A 17,625-nucleotide genomic window follows, 5' to 3' on the forward strand; every position below is an offset into this window, starting at 1 on the left:
TATTCCTAAAATATTTCAAACATAAAGGTAACAGAACAGTTAATTCTAAGCAATAATATTCTATCAAATTAAAATACCAAGGGTACTAGAACCACACAGAGCTCTCTGACTATCCACCCATTCTACAGAGTTTTCCAAAAATGACTTTATTTATTTGTCTTTGGAGAAAGTTTTGGTTTCTTTGTGTAATGGCCCTGTCTGTCCCAGAGCTCTGTAGAACACAGACTGATCTCCAACTCAAGAGATCTGCCTGCCTCTGCCTCCTGAGAACTAGACTCAAAAACATAGACCACCACCAACTGACTGAAAGTGGAATTTCTAACCAGAAAGAGCAACCTACTCAATATATTCTATACAGCTAACTGGTTATTCATGGAGTACAAGGAAATTTAAGTTAAAATCCTGTTTCAAAAAAGACAAAAGCCTAAAGATCTAAAGATAAAAGTTAAAGTAAGTCAAAGTCATCATTCTTCAACAAAAAAGCCCTTCATTCTGAATGTCATCTTTAGTTTTCCTTCTCAGACACCAACATCTTTTCTTGCCACCACCTTTCCTATTTCCGCCAGTATTCTGTCAGTTTTCTAAGAACCAAAATCCAGTCATGATACCAAGTGTATTTAATCAAAGGAAGATATTAAGGAGTCAAGACCTCTATTACAACCCTGACACTTAATGTTAATAATCTTTAACAGGGAAGTCACCTGATGTTTCTCAAGATTCTTATCTATAAATGATGATTTTATTTATGCTCCCTATATCATCACTAAAATTCTCCAGGATATCAATCTTACACATGCACCATCATCTCTTCTATTCCAATGTAAAGCCTTTATCTGTAGCAAAGCTACCACATTAGCCTCTCTGCTGCCTTACACTACTTTTAGTGCCACCTATGAGAGAGCCACAAACTTACCCAACTCACAATAGCAATAAATGAGTCCTTCCGGAACACCTAGATCATCTTAACACCTGGTTCTTTACCATTCTTTGCATAAAATTCAAATGTGCTAGCCTGACAATGGAAAATAACATCACCCCAGCCTACCCTTCCAACCTCATTGTCTACTTTTAACTTTTCATCTTTGGCAAACAGATATTTTTTGTTATTTTAATTTATGCAATTTTAATCTAGAGACTTTATTAGCTTCTATAATAAAATATACTTAAGTAAAACCATACATATTTAATACCATCTGTTACCCATGTACAAATAGAAATAAATTAAGTTTGACATTTCTAGACAAATATGGCTGTTGATTTCTGTACAACGTCAATGCATCCCTGCTCCTCTAAGATCCCAATATTTATTGTACAAACTATATAAATTCCTACAGAGCATAGTGGTGCACACCTTTAATCCTAGCATTCAGTAAAGGCTAGCTACAGAGTTCTAGGAGAGCCAGGGCTACATACAGCCTTCTCAAAAGATAAAATAACAACACAATATATAAAATGCCCATAACACATACCTAGTACCCAGCACACAATGTCTATCCAACACATCCTTTCCTACTATGTTGGAGGTGATAAAAGCCCAAAAGACAAGAACCAAACTTTCCATTCTTGTATATTTTCATCATTCCTTACTTCCCGAAGTGTTTCCTCGCCCTTTGAAAGCAAAGCTACTATGGATTAACTGCTACTGAAAAGCTAGTCCCCAAGTAATTAGAGTCCATTGAAAGTTATTAAATTTAGTCTTTTGCTAAGAAAATTCTGAACTATTCTTCAGGAATGACCTAAGGGACACTGTAACTAACCTTAGGATGACACCTTCAGATGAACTACTAAGATAACTAAGACAACTCCTCTGAACCACCAAGAAGGATTTATCTATTGAAGGGACTGGACTTTAGCTTATGTCACATTTTAAAATCCATCCTGCAAGGTAATGTGAAAGCAATCCCATGCCTTACCCTTCCATAAATTCAGTAATTTTTCATGGGTGAAGCAGATGTGGTGGTGTAATCATAGGACTTGGGAGCTGAGGCAGAAGATCAGGAGTTCAAGATCATCCTCAGCTACATAACCACTTGAAGGCTAGCCTGGGCTGTATCTAACTAAGACACTGTCTTAAAAAAACAAAAGCAAAAACCAAACCAAAACAACAACAACAACAAAAACCAAAGCTGGGGGGGGGGGTTGGCACATCAATTTAATCCAAGCAATTGAAGGCATAGGTAGACCTCTGGGAATTTGAGGCAGCCTGATCTACACAGTAAATTTCAAACCAATCAGAGTTTATACCATCTCAAAAAATAAACAAGAGACATTTGATCCACTAATAATCTAGCACTACGTACTTAGAGCAAACCACAGAAAATTATATAATCTAACACTCCTTTAGACATTTATAGAAATAAGCCTCATACTTAATAAAATATAAAACTACAGAGAAACTAGGGAGAAAGCTCAGTGGTTAGGAGTTATGTGTTGCTCTTCCAGAGGACCCAAGTTCAATTCCAAGCACCTACATGTCAGCTCACAACCATCAGTTACACCAGCTACCCTCTTCTGAACCCAGAGACACATGTGTGGTACAGATATATGTCCAGGGAAAACACACATTCATATAAATAAAAAGATTCATAAAAATTATAGGCCCAGGTACACACCTTTAATTCCCATTCCAGGACAGTTACAGAGACACTGTCTGAAAATCAAAACAAAATACAAAACCATACACAAACACACACACACACACACACACACACACACACGCATGCACGCATGACATCATTGGGACTGTGCATTCACCTTAAAATTTTCTAAGTCACATTGTGTCTCTCAACTCTAGAATTCAAGACAAGTTATCATTTCAACAAAGTCTTAAGTATTCTTTTTACATGGAGAAAAATCATTGACTATATTAAACAAATTTTCTACAAACACAAAATTAGCCTTTTTACTTACCCTTCGAAGCCAAATTAGTTCCTTGAATGCCTGAATGTATTTGCATATGAATTTCATATACACACAGGCAGAAACAGATGAATCTTAAGCTGGCCTGTCCTCCCAGCTTTTTCTGAATAAGGATCTTGCAAAGTCCATTTTGTACAGAATGTGCTGAAAGAACACTTTTTGGGAAGGAAAGAATCTCCTGGGAGAGTTGTCAGTTTAAAAAGAAAAAACATTTTCACCCAACTGGACAGCTATATAAACCCTGGACTGGGGGAAGACACCAAGCTTTTTCACCCCCAGGCTAAAAATTATAAAAGGCAAATGAATCAATAAAGGCATGAACTTCACTAACTTCATACATCTCAAAGCAATATATGAATATGTGTTGGTAAAGCTGGGTCAGATGACTTTATATACTTTATTTGTTCTACATATATCAATCTTACAATGTCACAGTTTTACTTTTATTTTTTTAGTACTAGGGAATCAAGCTAAGGGCCTTAGCTATCTATCAGACTTTTTTTTTTAATAACTATTTCTGAGAGAGGAAAAAAAAACTTTATTGTTTAAAATGAGGGTGGATCTGGAATTGGTAACCCATACCTCTGATAACAGCAGAGACAGAAACTGAGTTTTGAGGCCAGTTTGATCTACATAAAGAATTCCAGAACAGACAGAACTACACGGAGAGACCAGACCCTGTTGCAAAAATAAAAACAACAAAAGGTGGGGGGAGCTGGAGAGAGATAGCTCAGCAGTTAAAATAGTGGTCACTGCTGTTCCAAGTTCAGTCTCCAGCAACCACATCAGGCTGCTCATAACTGCCTGCAACTCCATCCTGGAGATCCAATACTATGGTCTTTTCTCTGCAAGCATTGTATTCATATTCACAATTCATACCCCACACACACAGTTTTAAAGTATTAAAATATGTACTTATTTACAGATAAATAAGACCTAAAAAACCCATTTTATTATCTTGCCTTTTTTGTTTGTTTGTTTGTTTTGTTTTGTTTTGTTTAGTTTTGGAGAAGGGAAAGATAAATGATAGTTTTCATTAGGGACTTTCCTCCAAATCTTATCACCCCAACAAGCAACTTCACTAGTGAAAAGGATTTTCATCCGGTAACATTCTTAACAGTGGTCTTCCACCATGCTACTTTCTTTAGGAATAACTTCACAAATGCTAAGAAAATAAACTCTACTTCATCCATTTTTCTGATGCTTGCAAAAAAAATTAAATCAACAAAAATGAAACATCAGATGTTAATCAAACATAACTAGCAGTGAAATGATAAAGTAGACGAAAACCAATCAGGATATTCTTCAATGTACCTTCATACCTTTCAAACTCTTGTAACTAACTAGATATCTAAGAAGAAACTTTCCTTTTTGAGATAAGGTCTCTGTCAGCAGTTTCTCAACCTCTGGGAAGCAACCCTTTGGGGGTTGAATGACCCTTTCACAGGAAACACCCAATACCATTGGAAAACACAGATATTTACACTAAGATTTATAACAGTTATGAAGTAGCCAACAAAAATAATTTTATGGAAGTGTGTTAAAGGGCTGTGGCATCAGCAAAGTTGAAAAACACTATTCCACATAGTCCAGGCTGTCCTGGAATTCACTATGTAGAGTAAGCTGGCCTAGAGATCCACCTGCCTCTGATTTCTAAGTACTAGGATTAAAGGCCTGTGCCATCACACCCTGCTGGAAAAGTTCATGGCTCCCAAATGCTGGAGTTATAGGCTTGTGTTCCCCATGCCCATTTTAGGAATATACTTTCATAAGCTGCAAGCACATGCTTGTAAAACATATTATCAGCTCTAAGTACATGGAAGACTAAACCAGGAAACATAAAATACTATCTAAAAAGATCTTGGAGGCTGGGGCAGGGGGTGTGGTGAGTAATAGAACACTTACCTAGAATTTATCTCCTTTCCTCTAACTTTTAAACTGTCTTTCCAGTGTGTGTTGTAGCATCTGCCTGTATTGCTCAATCTCTACAGACCACAATTCCAACTTTCTCCAAGTATCTGCCTATCAAAATCTGAACTACTGTTCATGGTTATAATATCCATTTTTTTTTCCAATTCCACCTTTCTGCTAAAATCTCTTCCTATTTCATCACCCAGTGTTTACCTTACATTGTTATGTACGGGACAGTTTCACTTTGTCTCATGGTATTTTATTCTCCTCCCACAAGAATTCCTTCAAATAAGGCTTAATTTATTCACCTGCAGAGTTCCACACATGTGCATTCAGAAAAAGTGTATGACAATCCTAACTCAGTAAAAGTACTTTCTACTTTTAGAGACTGAAAACCAGTCAAAAATTGCAGAAACGGGTAGCAGCTACATCTGCAGCAGCTAACCCCTCCCCAAACCCCCTTTACCTAACTTCCTTCAGAACCCCACAAGCACCATACCTGCTACCTTTTCAGAAATAAAACAAGGAAAGAACTGGGGAGTATCTTTGCTCACGCAGATCATAGAAAAGGAAGAGGCATTAAATTTAAGATGTTGAGCAACCCAAATATTGAGAAACAGTAACTTCAACTTAAGTAGTCATACTTAGCCCTATAGCCAGCATGTATGTGTGCTGTTGTTGTTCAGTTCTTTGAGAATTTGTACAATGTCTTTTGCTCATATTCACAATTAGCACCTCTACCCAACAGAGGATTTATCAGAGATAATCACTTACTGGCTGATTTTTTTTTCCTTCCCTATTGCTGTGGAAATAAAAGTATAAGAAAGTAACAAAACAATCTGGCACTTTTGGTAACATCTCTGCATCTTTAATTTAAAGAAGGAACTATAAGATACAGAATTTCAGAGTACCCTAAAAACAAACAAAAGTCTACAAAACTTCAGAAAACCAGCCTTTTACAGAAATTCCTTTATAATAAAGAACATCCAAAATTCAAAAGTGTTTTACTGTCACTGAGGTGCACAACATCAAGTTTATTGTGGGGTAATTTCATTCAAAATAGGATTCAAAAGCCAATAAAATACAAGTTACCATAAACTAAGTCCAAAACTAAAGCATAAAACAAGAACAGAAAAACAGCCAAGACTGAGCTTTATAAAGATTACTCAACTGGTATTGTGTGCTTGTCTCTCATGCAGGAAGCCCCATGTTTGTCTCCAGAACCTTATAAGGCATAGTAGCATCACCTGTTCTATCAGCATGCAAGGTAAAAGAACCCTATCTCCCTCACTGCACCAAATAGTACACTCCTACAAAACGCCAACCAACAGAAGCTAGTAAATATGCCAATAACTAGATTATCCTATAGATTAAGTTCTTTTTGGGTCTTTGTTGTTGTTGTTTTGAGGGTTGTTGATTTGGTTTTGGTTGAAGTTTGTTTATGTAGGAGTTTTGGATTAAGCCTAAATCCTTTGTGAATGCTACAAAAGTGCTCAACCACTAAATTATATTTTCAGCCTGCTGAATGAAATTTCACACTGGATAAAAACATCCTTAAAATGTCAAAAACACAGAAATGTTTTCAATATATATCCTGATCACATTGAGCATATAGATTCAGGTGCCTGTTTTTAAATTTTGGAAACATGACAGGGTCTATGTAGCCCTGACTGGCTGGCCTGGAACTTGCAATGTAGATGAGGCTGGACCTGAAATTATACGCCACCACAAACTGGCAGAATGCCATTTAATTGAATATACAAAGTTCACATGATTTACCATGTTTTAAATTCAGTGTCTGTTATATCTTTTAAAAAATGTTGGAGGCCAGGCGGTGGTGGCACACACCTTTAGTCCCAGAGCACTTGGGAGGCAGAGGCAGGTGAGTTCAAGGCCAGCCAGGTCTACAGAGTGAGTTCTAGGACAGCCAGGGCTATACGGAGAAACCCTGTCTCGAAAAACAAAACAAAACAAAACAAAAAATGTTGGAAGCCAGGCATGGAGGCAAAAATTACTTGGTCTTTCTTCAAAGTTTCCTGTCAGATATATAGTACTGTCCATGTGGATAATATAAACAAACTTAGCATAGCAGGTAATTCACCAACTAAAAGCACAACTGTCGGAACAATCAAACTGTCCAATAAAAATAAATCAGCTTTTTCTTAGCGTCAAGGAAAAATTTTTACGTATTTATTTATTTAATGTATATGAATGCTGTATCTGCACATACACCTGCATACCAGAAAAGGGCATCAGATCCCATTACAGATGGTTATGAGCCACCATGTGGTTGAGGGAATTGAACTCAGGACCTCTGGAAGAGCAACCCTTAACTGCTGAGCCATCTCTCCAATCCTATATATTTATTTAGCCTTGTTTAGTAAGCCAGACTACACATCTCTAGCAAAAAAGGTAGATCTACTTTCAAATCTCAAGTCCATTTTCCCCAAGTCTTTGTTCCTATTCTCACAAGCCTAACAGATAAACAGCAATGGTAGATTACTTAATTCATCTACAAATACATTTCCTCAAGTATATGAATGTAGGCCAAAGGAAAAAGTAAGCCCAGCTGGGTGGTGGAGGCACACACACGTCTTTAATCCCAGCACTTGAGTGGCAGATGGATATGAGTTTGAGGTCAACTTGTTCTACAGAGTTCCAGAACTTCGAGGGCAACATAGGGAAACCCCAGAACCCCATCACCCCCAGCTCCCAAAAAAAGAAAGGAAAGAAAGGGTAAGAGTAGTAGTATGTCATTCTGAGATTATACATTACTTTACAAAACTAACAGATTTAGAAAGCAGTAAAACTTTATCCAAAATAGTAACTTGCTGAATTCCAAAAAGAAAAAGAAAGCTGGCATGGTGGTACACACCTATAATCCTCAGAAGACTGAGGCAGGAGAACTGTGAGTTAAAGGCAGGCCTAAACTCCATATTCACACTGGTTTCATAAAGTAAGAACAAGAGCCAAGATTTGTTTCCCAGCACACACACAGCAGCTTATAACTTGTCTGTTAACACCAATTCCAGGAAACCCCATACCGTCTTCTGACCTTCACAGGCACCAGGCACACATATACACTTTTAATAATAAAATCTAAGAAAAGGAAAAAAAATTCTAAAAACAAAAAATGATGAATCTAACTTAAAAATATATACTTGTGTATATACACAGTTTACATCAAGAAGTAAAAGGTGCATTACATAAAAAGGCAATGTTTAAAATATTCTGAAGTATTTCTAATCAGTCCTTAGAATATGATACTATGAAATACAAATTGGTCTTTGCCTATCTTCTAGCACCAAACTTCTTTTTCAATGATAGGTAGTTGAAATCATAGCTTCAGAGGTAATTTCAAGATGAGTGTTAGTTAGTCACCAAAAAGACTACAGTGGGTTTAGATGATTGGCATTTTCAATCTCACACCCAAAACAGAGATGAAAGGAAATAAAAATCATCACTAATGACAACTGAAGTAATATGATTTCAAACCTATATAACCAAAGTTTCCAGTAAAAATAAAAAAAGACAGACTTGAGAAGACTTCTGGCTGGCTGGACAAATTAAAGTTCCTAGAAAGCAGTGTCTCTTCCTCACATCTCACCTACATACATGTATCCATCTTTATCCTTTGAAATATCATTTATAACGAAAACTGGTAAACATTAAGGCAGTGCTTCTGAGTACTGTGCTGACTTGCTCAGGCAAACTAAATATGAAAACTAAGCTATGGGAATATTGATTTATAGCCAAGTAATGAGCACATATAAAACAATCTGGGGTTTGCAACTGGCATCTGAAGTAGTACTGGAGGGCAATCTTGATGACCATGGCCTCCCTAATGTGGGACCTGGCACTATTACCTATAAAAGTGTCAGAATTAAAATTAAATTACAAGACAACCAGCTGTTACCCACTAGAAATGATTGCCTACTTGTTGAGAGGGAGAAACTGTTAAAACTCTTCATGGTCATGGATGCCTTCTCTATGCTGTTAGTTGTTTTCCAACAGAAAGGAAATTTTATATTAAAATGACAGACAGGTATGCTGAAAATTAAACAGAAAGCACTACAAATTTCAATCAATTTAACTAAATCAATACTTGTCCCTATATCCCAGAAATAACAAAATGTCAAGTTACATATTACAGCTTAAAATGTCCTAGAGCTTCAAAAGCAATCTATTCAGTTATTTTTTCTAGTTTCTTTTCACTAAGTCTTAAAAAGGAAAATTTTTAGCACACAGTAATACAATACTATAGCAGAAATACCTTCTATTTCTCCACTTCAAGTATATGCTTTTACTTACCTAAAACTAGGAAAAGATTAGCGCAGCCTAGTTGTCAATATACAAGAATCATATTCTTTACAAAATGGGGCTTTATTTAAATCTTGTCCCACATTTTTCAGGAATGACTGCATCATCATACGTGTTCTACTCACAGGGGCACATGGCATTGCTCAGGATCAGCTCGAGTCAGTTCTTCCTCTTCAATGTCAGACTCCCCTCCGGAACTACTGTCTGTGACATCCGAATCAAATGCTTGCTCACTGCACCTCAGGTTGGCTATGCCACTAGCTGTAAATCTCTCCAATTCTTCTGAAATTGAATCACTTTTCAAAAAGTTGCTAAGTCCTTCTGAAGTGGCAGTCTCACTGGCAGCTTTTCTCAAGGCAGCTTCAGCCTTTCGGGTCAACATCAACTGGCTCCGGGACCTTAAGGATTCCAAGTTTGGCAGTTTACTCAATGTTTTCTCCAAAAATCCACCCAGTTGGTGCTGTAAATGTCTCTCCACCTGCTTGGCTTGCACAACCTGTAATCGCTTCTGTAACCTGCGGGCACGGATCTCAATATCAGCCTGCCGCCTCAGTAAAGCTGTTATCCTTGTATCAGAGTCTAAAGCACTGAGAAGAATGGAAGACAGAGGAGACTTTTTGACTTCTAACTTCACATTTGTCAAGTTAGAGCTGGAGTCTGCACTAGGTGATAACCTACTGCTTCCTTGAAGTGCCGGCTGCTCCATGGAATTAACAGAAGATTTGTTTGCAGTGCTATTATTGCTATATAGAGTTGTGTGTTGTATATCAAGGCTTCTATGTGGAAGAGTGCAATTGGTCATACCCCCCTTCAAGTTCCCAGAGTCAGATCCCCCCACCTCACCACCTTGCAGAGATGATGAAGTGAGAGACCTTTTCCCCCCATTGAGGGAACTGGAATTGTCATGATCAGAATGTGTTGAACTTTTAGTCAATTTCTTAGCCAATCCATTTACAGGCGCTTGTGGCAGAGCTGTCTGACCACTTGTATTCATGGTTCTAAGATTTTCTAAGGAAAACTCCAAAACTGGCTGTCTCCCCAGCAGCTCAGCTCGAAGTTCATAGGACTGAGATAAAAGAGGATGAGACTTAAGGACTGTCTGCTTGCTGAAAACGCCTTGCAATTTCAAAGACTCTTTTGAGGGAACAGATGTTACATCAGAGCAGAGATAAGATGCCACCAATGGTTGCAGCTTTCCCAAGTCTTCCTTGGTAGGATTATTGCGGAAGTCTAGACTGGGATCCTCCGCAGCAATGGCTTTTCTTTTGGTTCCGTTGGCAGAAATAAGAATATTGGCGTTGCCGTTATTTTCGGCACTGCCAGGGGACAAGGTGGAGGATGGGGGAGCCAGTTTGAACCGGATGTGGTGTGCTTCAGCTGCTGCGTCAGTGAGAGCGGGCGCCATCGCAGCCATTCAGCACAGAGAGACAGGAAGTCCAGCCTCTCCCAGTGCTGAGGCCAGCTCCAAGGCCCCTGACTGCCTCCCCTGAGAACACACTGAAAGAGAAAAAAAGGAAGTCAGAAATACAAGCACATTTAAAAACAACACACATTTTCAACAGAAACACCACATGAGGCTCTTGTCCAAACTCTGCCTCCAGAAAAAAGGAGAATAACTATGGAGCCATTCTGGAGCCTGGAGATATCTTTTACCTAGGAGAAGAGGAACACAAATTCTTTTACAAGAAAATAATTTTATCTTTCATGTCACTTGTTAACTACAGATTGAATAGTGCCAAAACAGAAGTCTCATTCTGAAATAATCACAAATGGTTATAATTACTTTACTTAAAAGAAAACCTCTTTGCCTGGCAGTTGGTGGTACATACCCTTAATCCCAGCACTTGAGAGGCAGAGGGAGATTTATCTCTTGTCAGCTTGGTCTACAGAGAGAATTTTAGGATAGCCAGGGCTACAGGAAGAAACCCTGTTGGGGAGGGAGGACTGGGGGGACACAACACTTTAAATGTTATATTAGACTGAATATGGCCCTAAAATGAATACCCAGAAATAGAAGGAAAAATTTTATTCTCATAAAAAAGTTTATGCTGAGTGATATGGGTTTGTGTCATTTTTCTGCCCAGGAATCTAGTTTTCATCAGTTTCTTCCTTACAAATTTATATTGTATTACTAGGCTAACTACATTGCGCTGTAACATCAAATTTCTTTCATTCAGCACATATCTTTTCTACTGGGCTCTTTATTTTCAGAGTAAATATGTGTCTTTAAGAGTCTAACATAACTCCCTCAGTTCCCCCCACCCCAAAGTACTTCAAAACAATAGTTACAGTTGCCTTTACACTCTTCACTCTCTAGAATTTAGGTTCTACCCCATCACTCTAGGAAAGCTACCATCAAGAGTCCTATTCTGACTTTTCCCTAAGCAATAGGTAGTGTGGACTTCTTTAAAATTTTCTATCCTGATATACTTGAATTATTTTCTTCCTTGTGATCCTCCTAAAATGCTGGTACAGTCCAACATCTTTTCCTTTTGCCTTCTCCTCAATTAACTTCCTTAGCAACCAACAACTACTAGCATGAGGACCACTAACTCTCAGAAAAAGTTTTCTGAGCTGCATTAACTTTCTAACCCTCTAGCCCGTGAAACCTCAGAATTGACTTTCTTATCCTGCCTCATTTTCTTAAACCCTAACCCATTAATGACATACCTCAATTAACTGCTTCTTCTTCATTCCCGATTCATCTATTTGGGTCTGGAAACAAAGGGAAACCTATATAAAGAACTATACCAACTATCCCTAAAAGCACAATCTCTTGCATCCCTGGAGATCTCAAAAAATGCCTTCCTCAAATTATTTGGCTGCTGGTAGGGGTGGTGGTTGTGGTGGTGCATGTATGTGTGTAACATTAGAGGATGACTTTTATAAACTGGTTCTTTCCTTCCACAGTAGATTCGGGACATAGAATTCAGGTCTCTGGCTTACAAGCACTCTTATCTACTGAGCCATCTCACCAGCCTTCAATGACCACTATGAAGGTCAATGTTTTTACAGTAATACTAAGAACATCATTTTCCTTTTTAAAGAATTGTATTTATTTTTTGGACGGGTGTGTATGTGCATGCCATGGCACACATGTGGACAGTAAGTACCTTAAGCCCACCGAGCTATTTCCACTGGTCCTGCCCTTTACCTATGTTAACATTTGTAATGAGGGTACAAAAACAAAGATAAGGAAAACTACTGGTATCTTAGGACCCAGAGAATAGCACCAAACAGTATTAGTCACAGTACGGCTCACTTGAAGCTTGGGCATGTTAGATGGCCCAGCAAGTAAAGATGTCTGCCATCACCTCACCACCATCAATTGGGTTTGACCAATTCTTTCAAGTTGTCCTGATTTCTACACATGAACTATAGCATGAATCACAAAATTAACTACTAGTTGATTTTTAAAAGATATTCTTGATGAAATAGTAAAGATTATGGATTTTATTAATTGTACCAAGGACTAGTAAACATAGGAAGAAAAAAGACACCAAAACACTGGATGTAGTGCTTATCATATTTGCTTCATTATTTACAACTGCCATAAAACAACACCTCAATTAAAGACTCTTGTTTCTTACTATTTTTGAAGTGTATCTACATTAAAAAACAAAACAAAACAAAACAAAAAAACAACTACTTCATAATGTGGCTTGTAAAAGGAAAACAAGCAAGATGTGGTGGCACACATCAATAATCCCAGCACTTAATAAATAGATAGAACCAGGACGATCAGGAGTTCTAGACTGACATGTGTTGATTTTTAGCTAACCTAGAATACAATCTGTCAAGGACAGATGGCTCAGCTGGGCATTGTGATACATGCCTGTGATCCCACCACTTGGGAGGCAGAGGCAGGAAGCTCTCTATTCCAGGCCAGCCAAAGCTATGCAATGAGACCCTGTCTCAGAAAAAAGGCAAAACCAAAAAACTATGCAGTATCTGTTGTCACATGTTCAATCTTATGAAACAAGTTTGTAGAAACAAAAGGAAAGACTATAGAAATCAAATCACCAAATCAAGCTATAGAAAAGAAAGCTGGGTAATAGTTTCTCAGTCCCAAAGCAGTATTTTAGAGACAAATGGTTCAGTCAGTTAAGGAGTGAGCTTCAATCCTGACCACCTGAACTTGATCACAGAACCCACATGATGAAAGCAAAGAACACACTCCTATGGATTATCCTCTGGCCTCTACATGTATATTGTGGCATACCTGTATGTGCATGCACACACTCACACATGCGCACAAAGTTTCAATAGAAAAAAAAATTCAGTAAGTTTCCCTGATGGAGATTCACACAGCACATCATCATATTAAATAACTTTTTCTATTAAAACTCCTAATAATACAGGTGGTGGAGGCCCACACCTGTAATCCCAGCACTCAGGAGGCATAGGCAGGTGGATCTCTGTGAGTTCCAGCCCAGCCTTGTCTACAAATAGTTCTAGGACAGTGAGGTCCATACAGAGAAACCCTGTCTCGAAAAATAAAGTAAACGAAAACAAAAGACTACTGATTCCACATACCATCATTCTGATGAATGTAAGACTAAATAGTGCAACTACACGACTTCTTTGTTGTGATTCTATTATTCTTAATTGTGACAGTTTCAAGGGTAAACTCCTTAATATAAGTGGCACTTGGAAAACAAAAAACATATACCCAGAGGGCAATTTCTCAACCATCACACTGCTAACACCTTGGTTGGAAATTTTTTAATCACAGTGGGGAGAGAAGGACAATTCTCTATGTTGCATAGTGTCTAAGGGAATCTCCAATTTGATAGACAGATAGATAGATAGATAACCAGTAGTGCCTTCTCTGAAAGAAAAAATATATATTAGGAAAGTCAAGTGCACCCTCAATGACAGCAAAACAAAACCATAACTCCTTACGATGTTTTGAAAGAAATAAGAATCCCTTCCCACTGCTCTTCTGGGCACTGTTAAGTCAGAACCTACATATGAACAAACCCCTCACTTTTATTCCTTGCAATTCCATAGTTAGCAACTCAGGTGCACAAGACTTAATCTGTAAACATGTATCCTGAAAAAAAAAAAATTAAGACTGCAGAGAACCAAGTTAAAGGGTTAAGGCCATCTGGTTAGCCAATAAGCCAAGTATTACAATCAACCACACTTATACTGAAAACAAATGCAAAAATCAAGTAAGAAAAAAACCTCGCCGGGCGGTGGTGGCGCACGCCTTTAATCCCAGCACTCGGGAGGCAGAGGCAGGCGGATTTCTGAGTTCGAGGCCAGCCTGGTCTACAGAGTGAGTTCCAGGACAGCCCGGGCTATACAGAGAAACCCTGTCTCGAAAAAAAAAAAACCAAAAAAAAAAAAAAAAAAAAAGAAAAAAACCTCCTACTGTCCCTAATGGGGTGTCTGCTAATAGAGCTTTCTCACCATTACTTCATCTTGTGTGTGTGGGGGGGAGGGGGGAACAAGGACACCTTTTTTAAGTTCAAGAAGGTTAAAAAAGCGTATACAAAAAGTTGGCAAGTATCAATTGAGCTATAATAAATAACATTAGGTAAAACATCAATATGACAGACAAGGACAAGATAATGGTGATGCTCCTTTCTAGTCAGAAAAAAATGGCAAGAAAATGGCTCAAAAACCACAGGACACACAGTTAACATAAAAGAAAAATGTTCTTAAATATATACCACAGTAATAGAAAGGGCACTTTTTTTAAAGTGGGAAGGTAGTTTGATGTTTGATCATGATGACCAGCATTTACTCAGGCTTGAGACAACTGTGTATCATTAAGTCTCTAAAATGTGACCTGAGCTCTACAGAGACCAGATGCACAAAAGGATTACAAGCAAAAAAAAAAAAAAAAAGAGGAAGAACTAATGAATACATGACTACAACAATGCAATGAAAACCTCTCTAAGATTGTTATCAAAGCAAAATACTCAAAAAAAAAAAAAAAAAAGCAAAATACTCTTTCAGAGCTTAAACCAGAAATATGAAGGGGCTGAGCCTACATAAAAGACAAATACATCATATATACAAAAATACAATATTTAAAAAGACAACATACAGAGAAATCTCTCTTATCCATCCTAACTTTACCTTTATGATCCAATTTTTCCATTTATTTCTCAGGCTCAGGTTTGGGATAGCCTCTTTATTACTAACCCTACCAGTGCAGTCCAAGTCCTTCCCGACTCATACCTAGATAATCCTAACAGCCTCCTGACTGCTACTTTAGTTCCTAATTGCCTCATTTCCATACTCTTCAAGTTGCTACATTGTTTTTCCCACAAGTTCAAATTCTGCAAGATTAAATTTACAAGTAATATGAGGCAAGTATATACCAAGGTATCAGGCACCTAGAAACTCCTTTTAGTCCCAAACTTCTACATCTCTAGCAGCTCCACAAAATTTTCTCTGGCTATTCAGATTCTTATCCTTTCTAATTAAACTATATGATGTACTTAAAGTCAGTTGCATTCAACTCAAATTATCCAAATGTTCCCCAACTCCCTATTTATTATCTCTAAGAAAAGCAAAATTCCTTGGTAAGTTTCCTTCTTTTACAAGCTTACCAACTATCTAGATATGATAATCATTAAGTACCATCATGGAGATAGTTAAGAATTTCCTCAAAACAGGCTTTCAAATACAAACTAGTTTTGTTAAAAGAAAATCTAATCAACTGACAAGAAGAGAACTTGGGAGATGATTCAAAGAGCAGCTGGGGTAAATCAGATGGTGAATTACAGGTTCGGGAAGAGAGGAACTACAAAGTAATCTGTCATCAAGTAACTAGAAGCTATAGCACAGTATAGTTTTTCAAGACAGTGTTTTCTCTGTGTAGCCCTGACAGTCCTGGAACTGGATCTGTACACCAGGTTGGCCTTGAACACAGAGATCCACCTTCGTCTGCCTCCTGAGTGCTGGGATTAAAAGCATCACCACCTCGTGGTACTTTAAACATAAAAATAAGTCCATATATAATGTGGAATGTACTAGAGAAGGGCAACAAAGTATTTTTAAAAGTGGATCTGACCACCTAAACAGTTTCCTAAAACAATCGAGCCTCTTAACTGAGGCTATTTCATAATTACTAAGGGTATCTTAACTGGAGGATAGGTTATTAAGAGTGTTGTTCATGAGGCAAGACAGAAGGCTCAGTAGACTTGTTATCAAGCCCAACTTCTTCAGTTTTATCCTTGGAGTCCAAACAGTAGAAGGAGAAACCCAAATTTCACAAGAAGTCATCTGACTTTCATACCCAGGGACATGCACGCCTATATATCATGGTGCATATGTAACAGTGCTTCTCCAACACACACACACACACACACACACACACACACGTGCACAAGCACGCATGCGTGCACGTGCAAAATGTTAAACTGCTGTTTAACATTAAATGTCCTTTTACTATCCCAATGTCTGTTTTACCTATATTCTTATTTAATCTTCAAAAAAACATTGTTTAGTAAGTCCTATTGTCCTTATGAGGAAAACTTGATGTTCCAAGATAAGTAATTGCCCAAGGTCACACAACTACTATGTTGCAGAAGCAAAATCTCATACTTTTTAAAGAATTATTTTTTATCCATTTTATATAACTAAGGGTATGCATATGAATTTGTAGGTCCAAGGAGGCCATATCCAATGGAGTTGAAGTTCCAGACAGTTGTGAGCAGCCTCATGTAGATGCTAGGAACCAAGCTCTGATCCTTAGAAAGAACAGCTGAGCCATCTCTAGCCCCAGGCTCAAACTTAAAACTATTATACTAGGCAGAGTTCAAGGCTAGGTTAGCATGGAAGGGTCTTAACTTTAACATTAAAACTTTAATTTTAGCTGGGCAGTGGTGGCGCACGCCTTTAATCCCAGCACTTGGGAGGCAGAGGCAGGCGGATTTCTGAGTTCGAGGCCAGCCTGGTCTACAGAGTGAGTTCCAGGACAGCCAGGGCCACACAGAGAAACCCTGTCTCGAACCCCCCCCCACCCCCGCAAAAAAAACTTTAGTCTTTAGAGAAAAATCTGTGAGAATACCCAATGATTTATTATCTCAAACATATTTATTAAAATTCATGTATTAATCAAAACACAAAGGATAACAAGACCAGTAAAGGCAAGCATGAGCAGAGAAGTAGTTAGCATAGGCTTTACAGAGTAAGTCTTAAGTGGAAAGCTCATACAAGCAAGACTCCTATACAAAAAAAAAAAAATAAAAAAAAAATCACCAAAACCAATTTCTGTACATCAATAAATATCCCGTGTAAATAAATCGTGATGTAACTCAGTGGTTTATCTTCTAACAGAAACACCTCACATGTCTACTAATATCAAACCACAGAAAGATTACAAAATTGTACAATCTCACCAATGCCATAAAATATAAATTAAGTGTGAAGACAGTTTTATGTGTTTTGTCTGAAGGGGTTAAAAAAAGTTTCCAAAAGAGAAGACAACCTGAATGATTCTGAGAGTGGGTA

At 37.9% G+C, this 17,625-nt stretch overlaps 1 protein-coding gene across 4 annotated transcripts in view; it reads right to left on the reverse strand.

Moving 5' to 3' along the window:
* Positions 1 to 17,625, reverse strand: part of Kansl1 (KAT8 regulatory NSL complex subunit 1) — a 121,376-nt gene that overhangs the window by 75,899 nt on the left and 27,852 nt on the right. For 3 of the 4 annotated variants that reach the window (XM_028780454.1, XM_028780456.1, XM_028780453.1), the window contains one exon: positions 9,276 to 10,647. In XM_028780454.1, coding sequence (XP_028636287.1) covers positions 9,276 to 10,564 — 1,289 coding nt within the window. In that variant the 5' untranslated portion in view covers positions 10,565 to 10,647. Of the gene's footprint in view, positions 1 to 9,275; positions 10,648 to 11,820; positions 11,843 to 17,625 lie in introns of those variants that run through there. The other variant, XM_028780455.1, reaches the window with a different exon arrangement.

The sequence above is a fragment of the Grammomys surdaster genome, unplaced genomic scaffold (genome assembly GCF_004785775.1).
Source record: "Grammomys surdaster isolate TR1022 unplaced genomic scaffold, NIH_TR_1.0 371, whole genome shotgun sequence".
NCBI classification, from domain to species: domain Eukaryota; kingdom Metazoa; phylum Chordata; class Mammalia; order Rodentia; family Muridae; genus Grammomys; species Grammomys surdaster.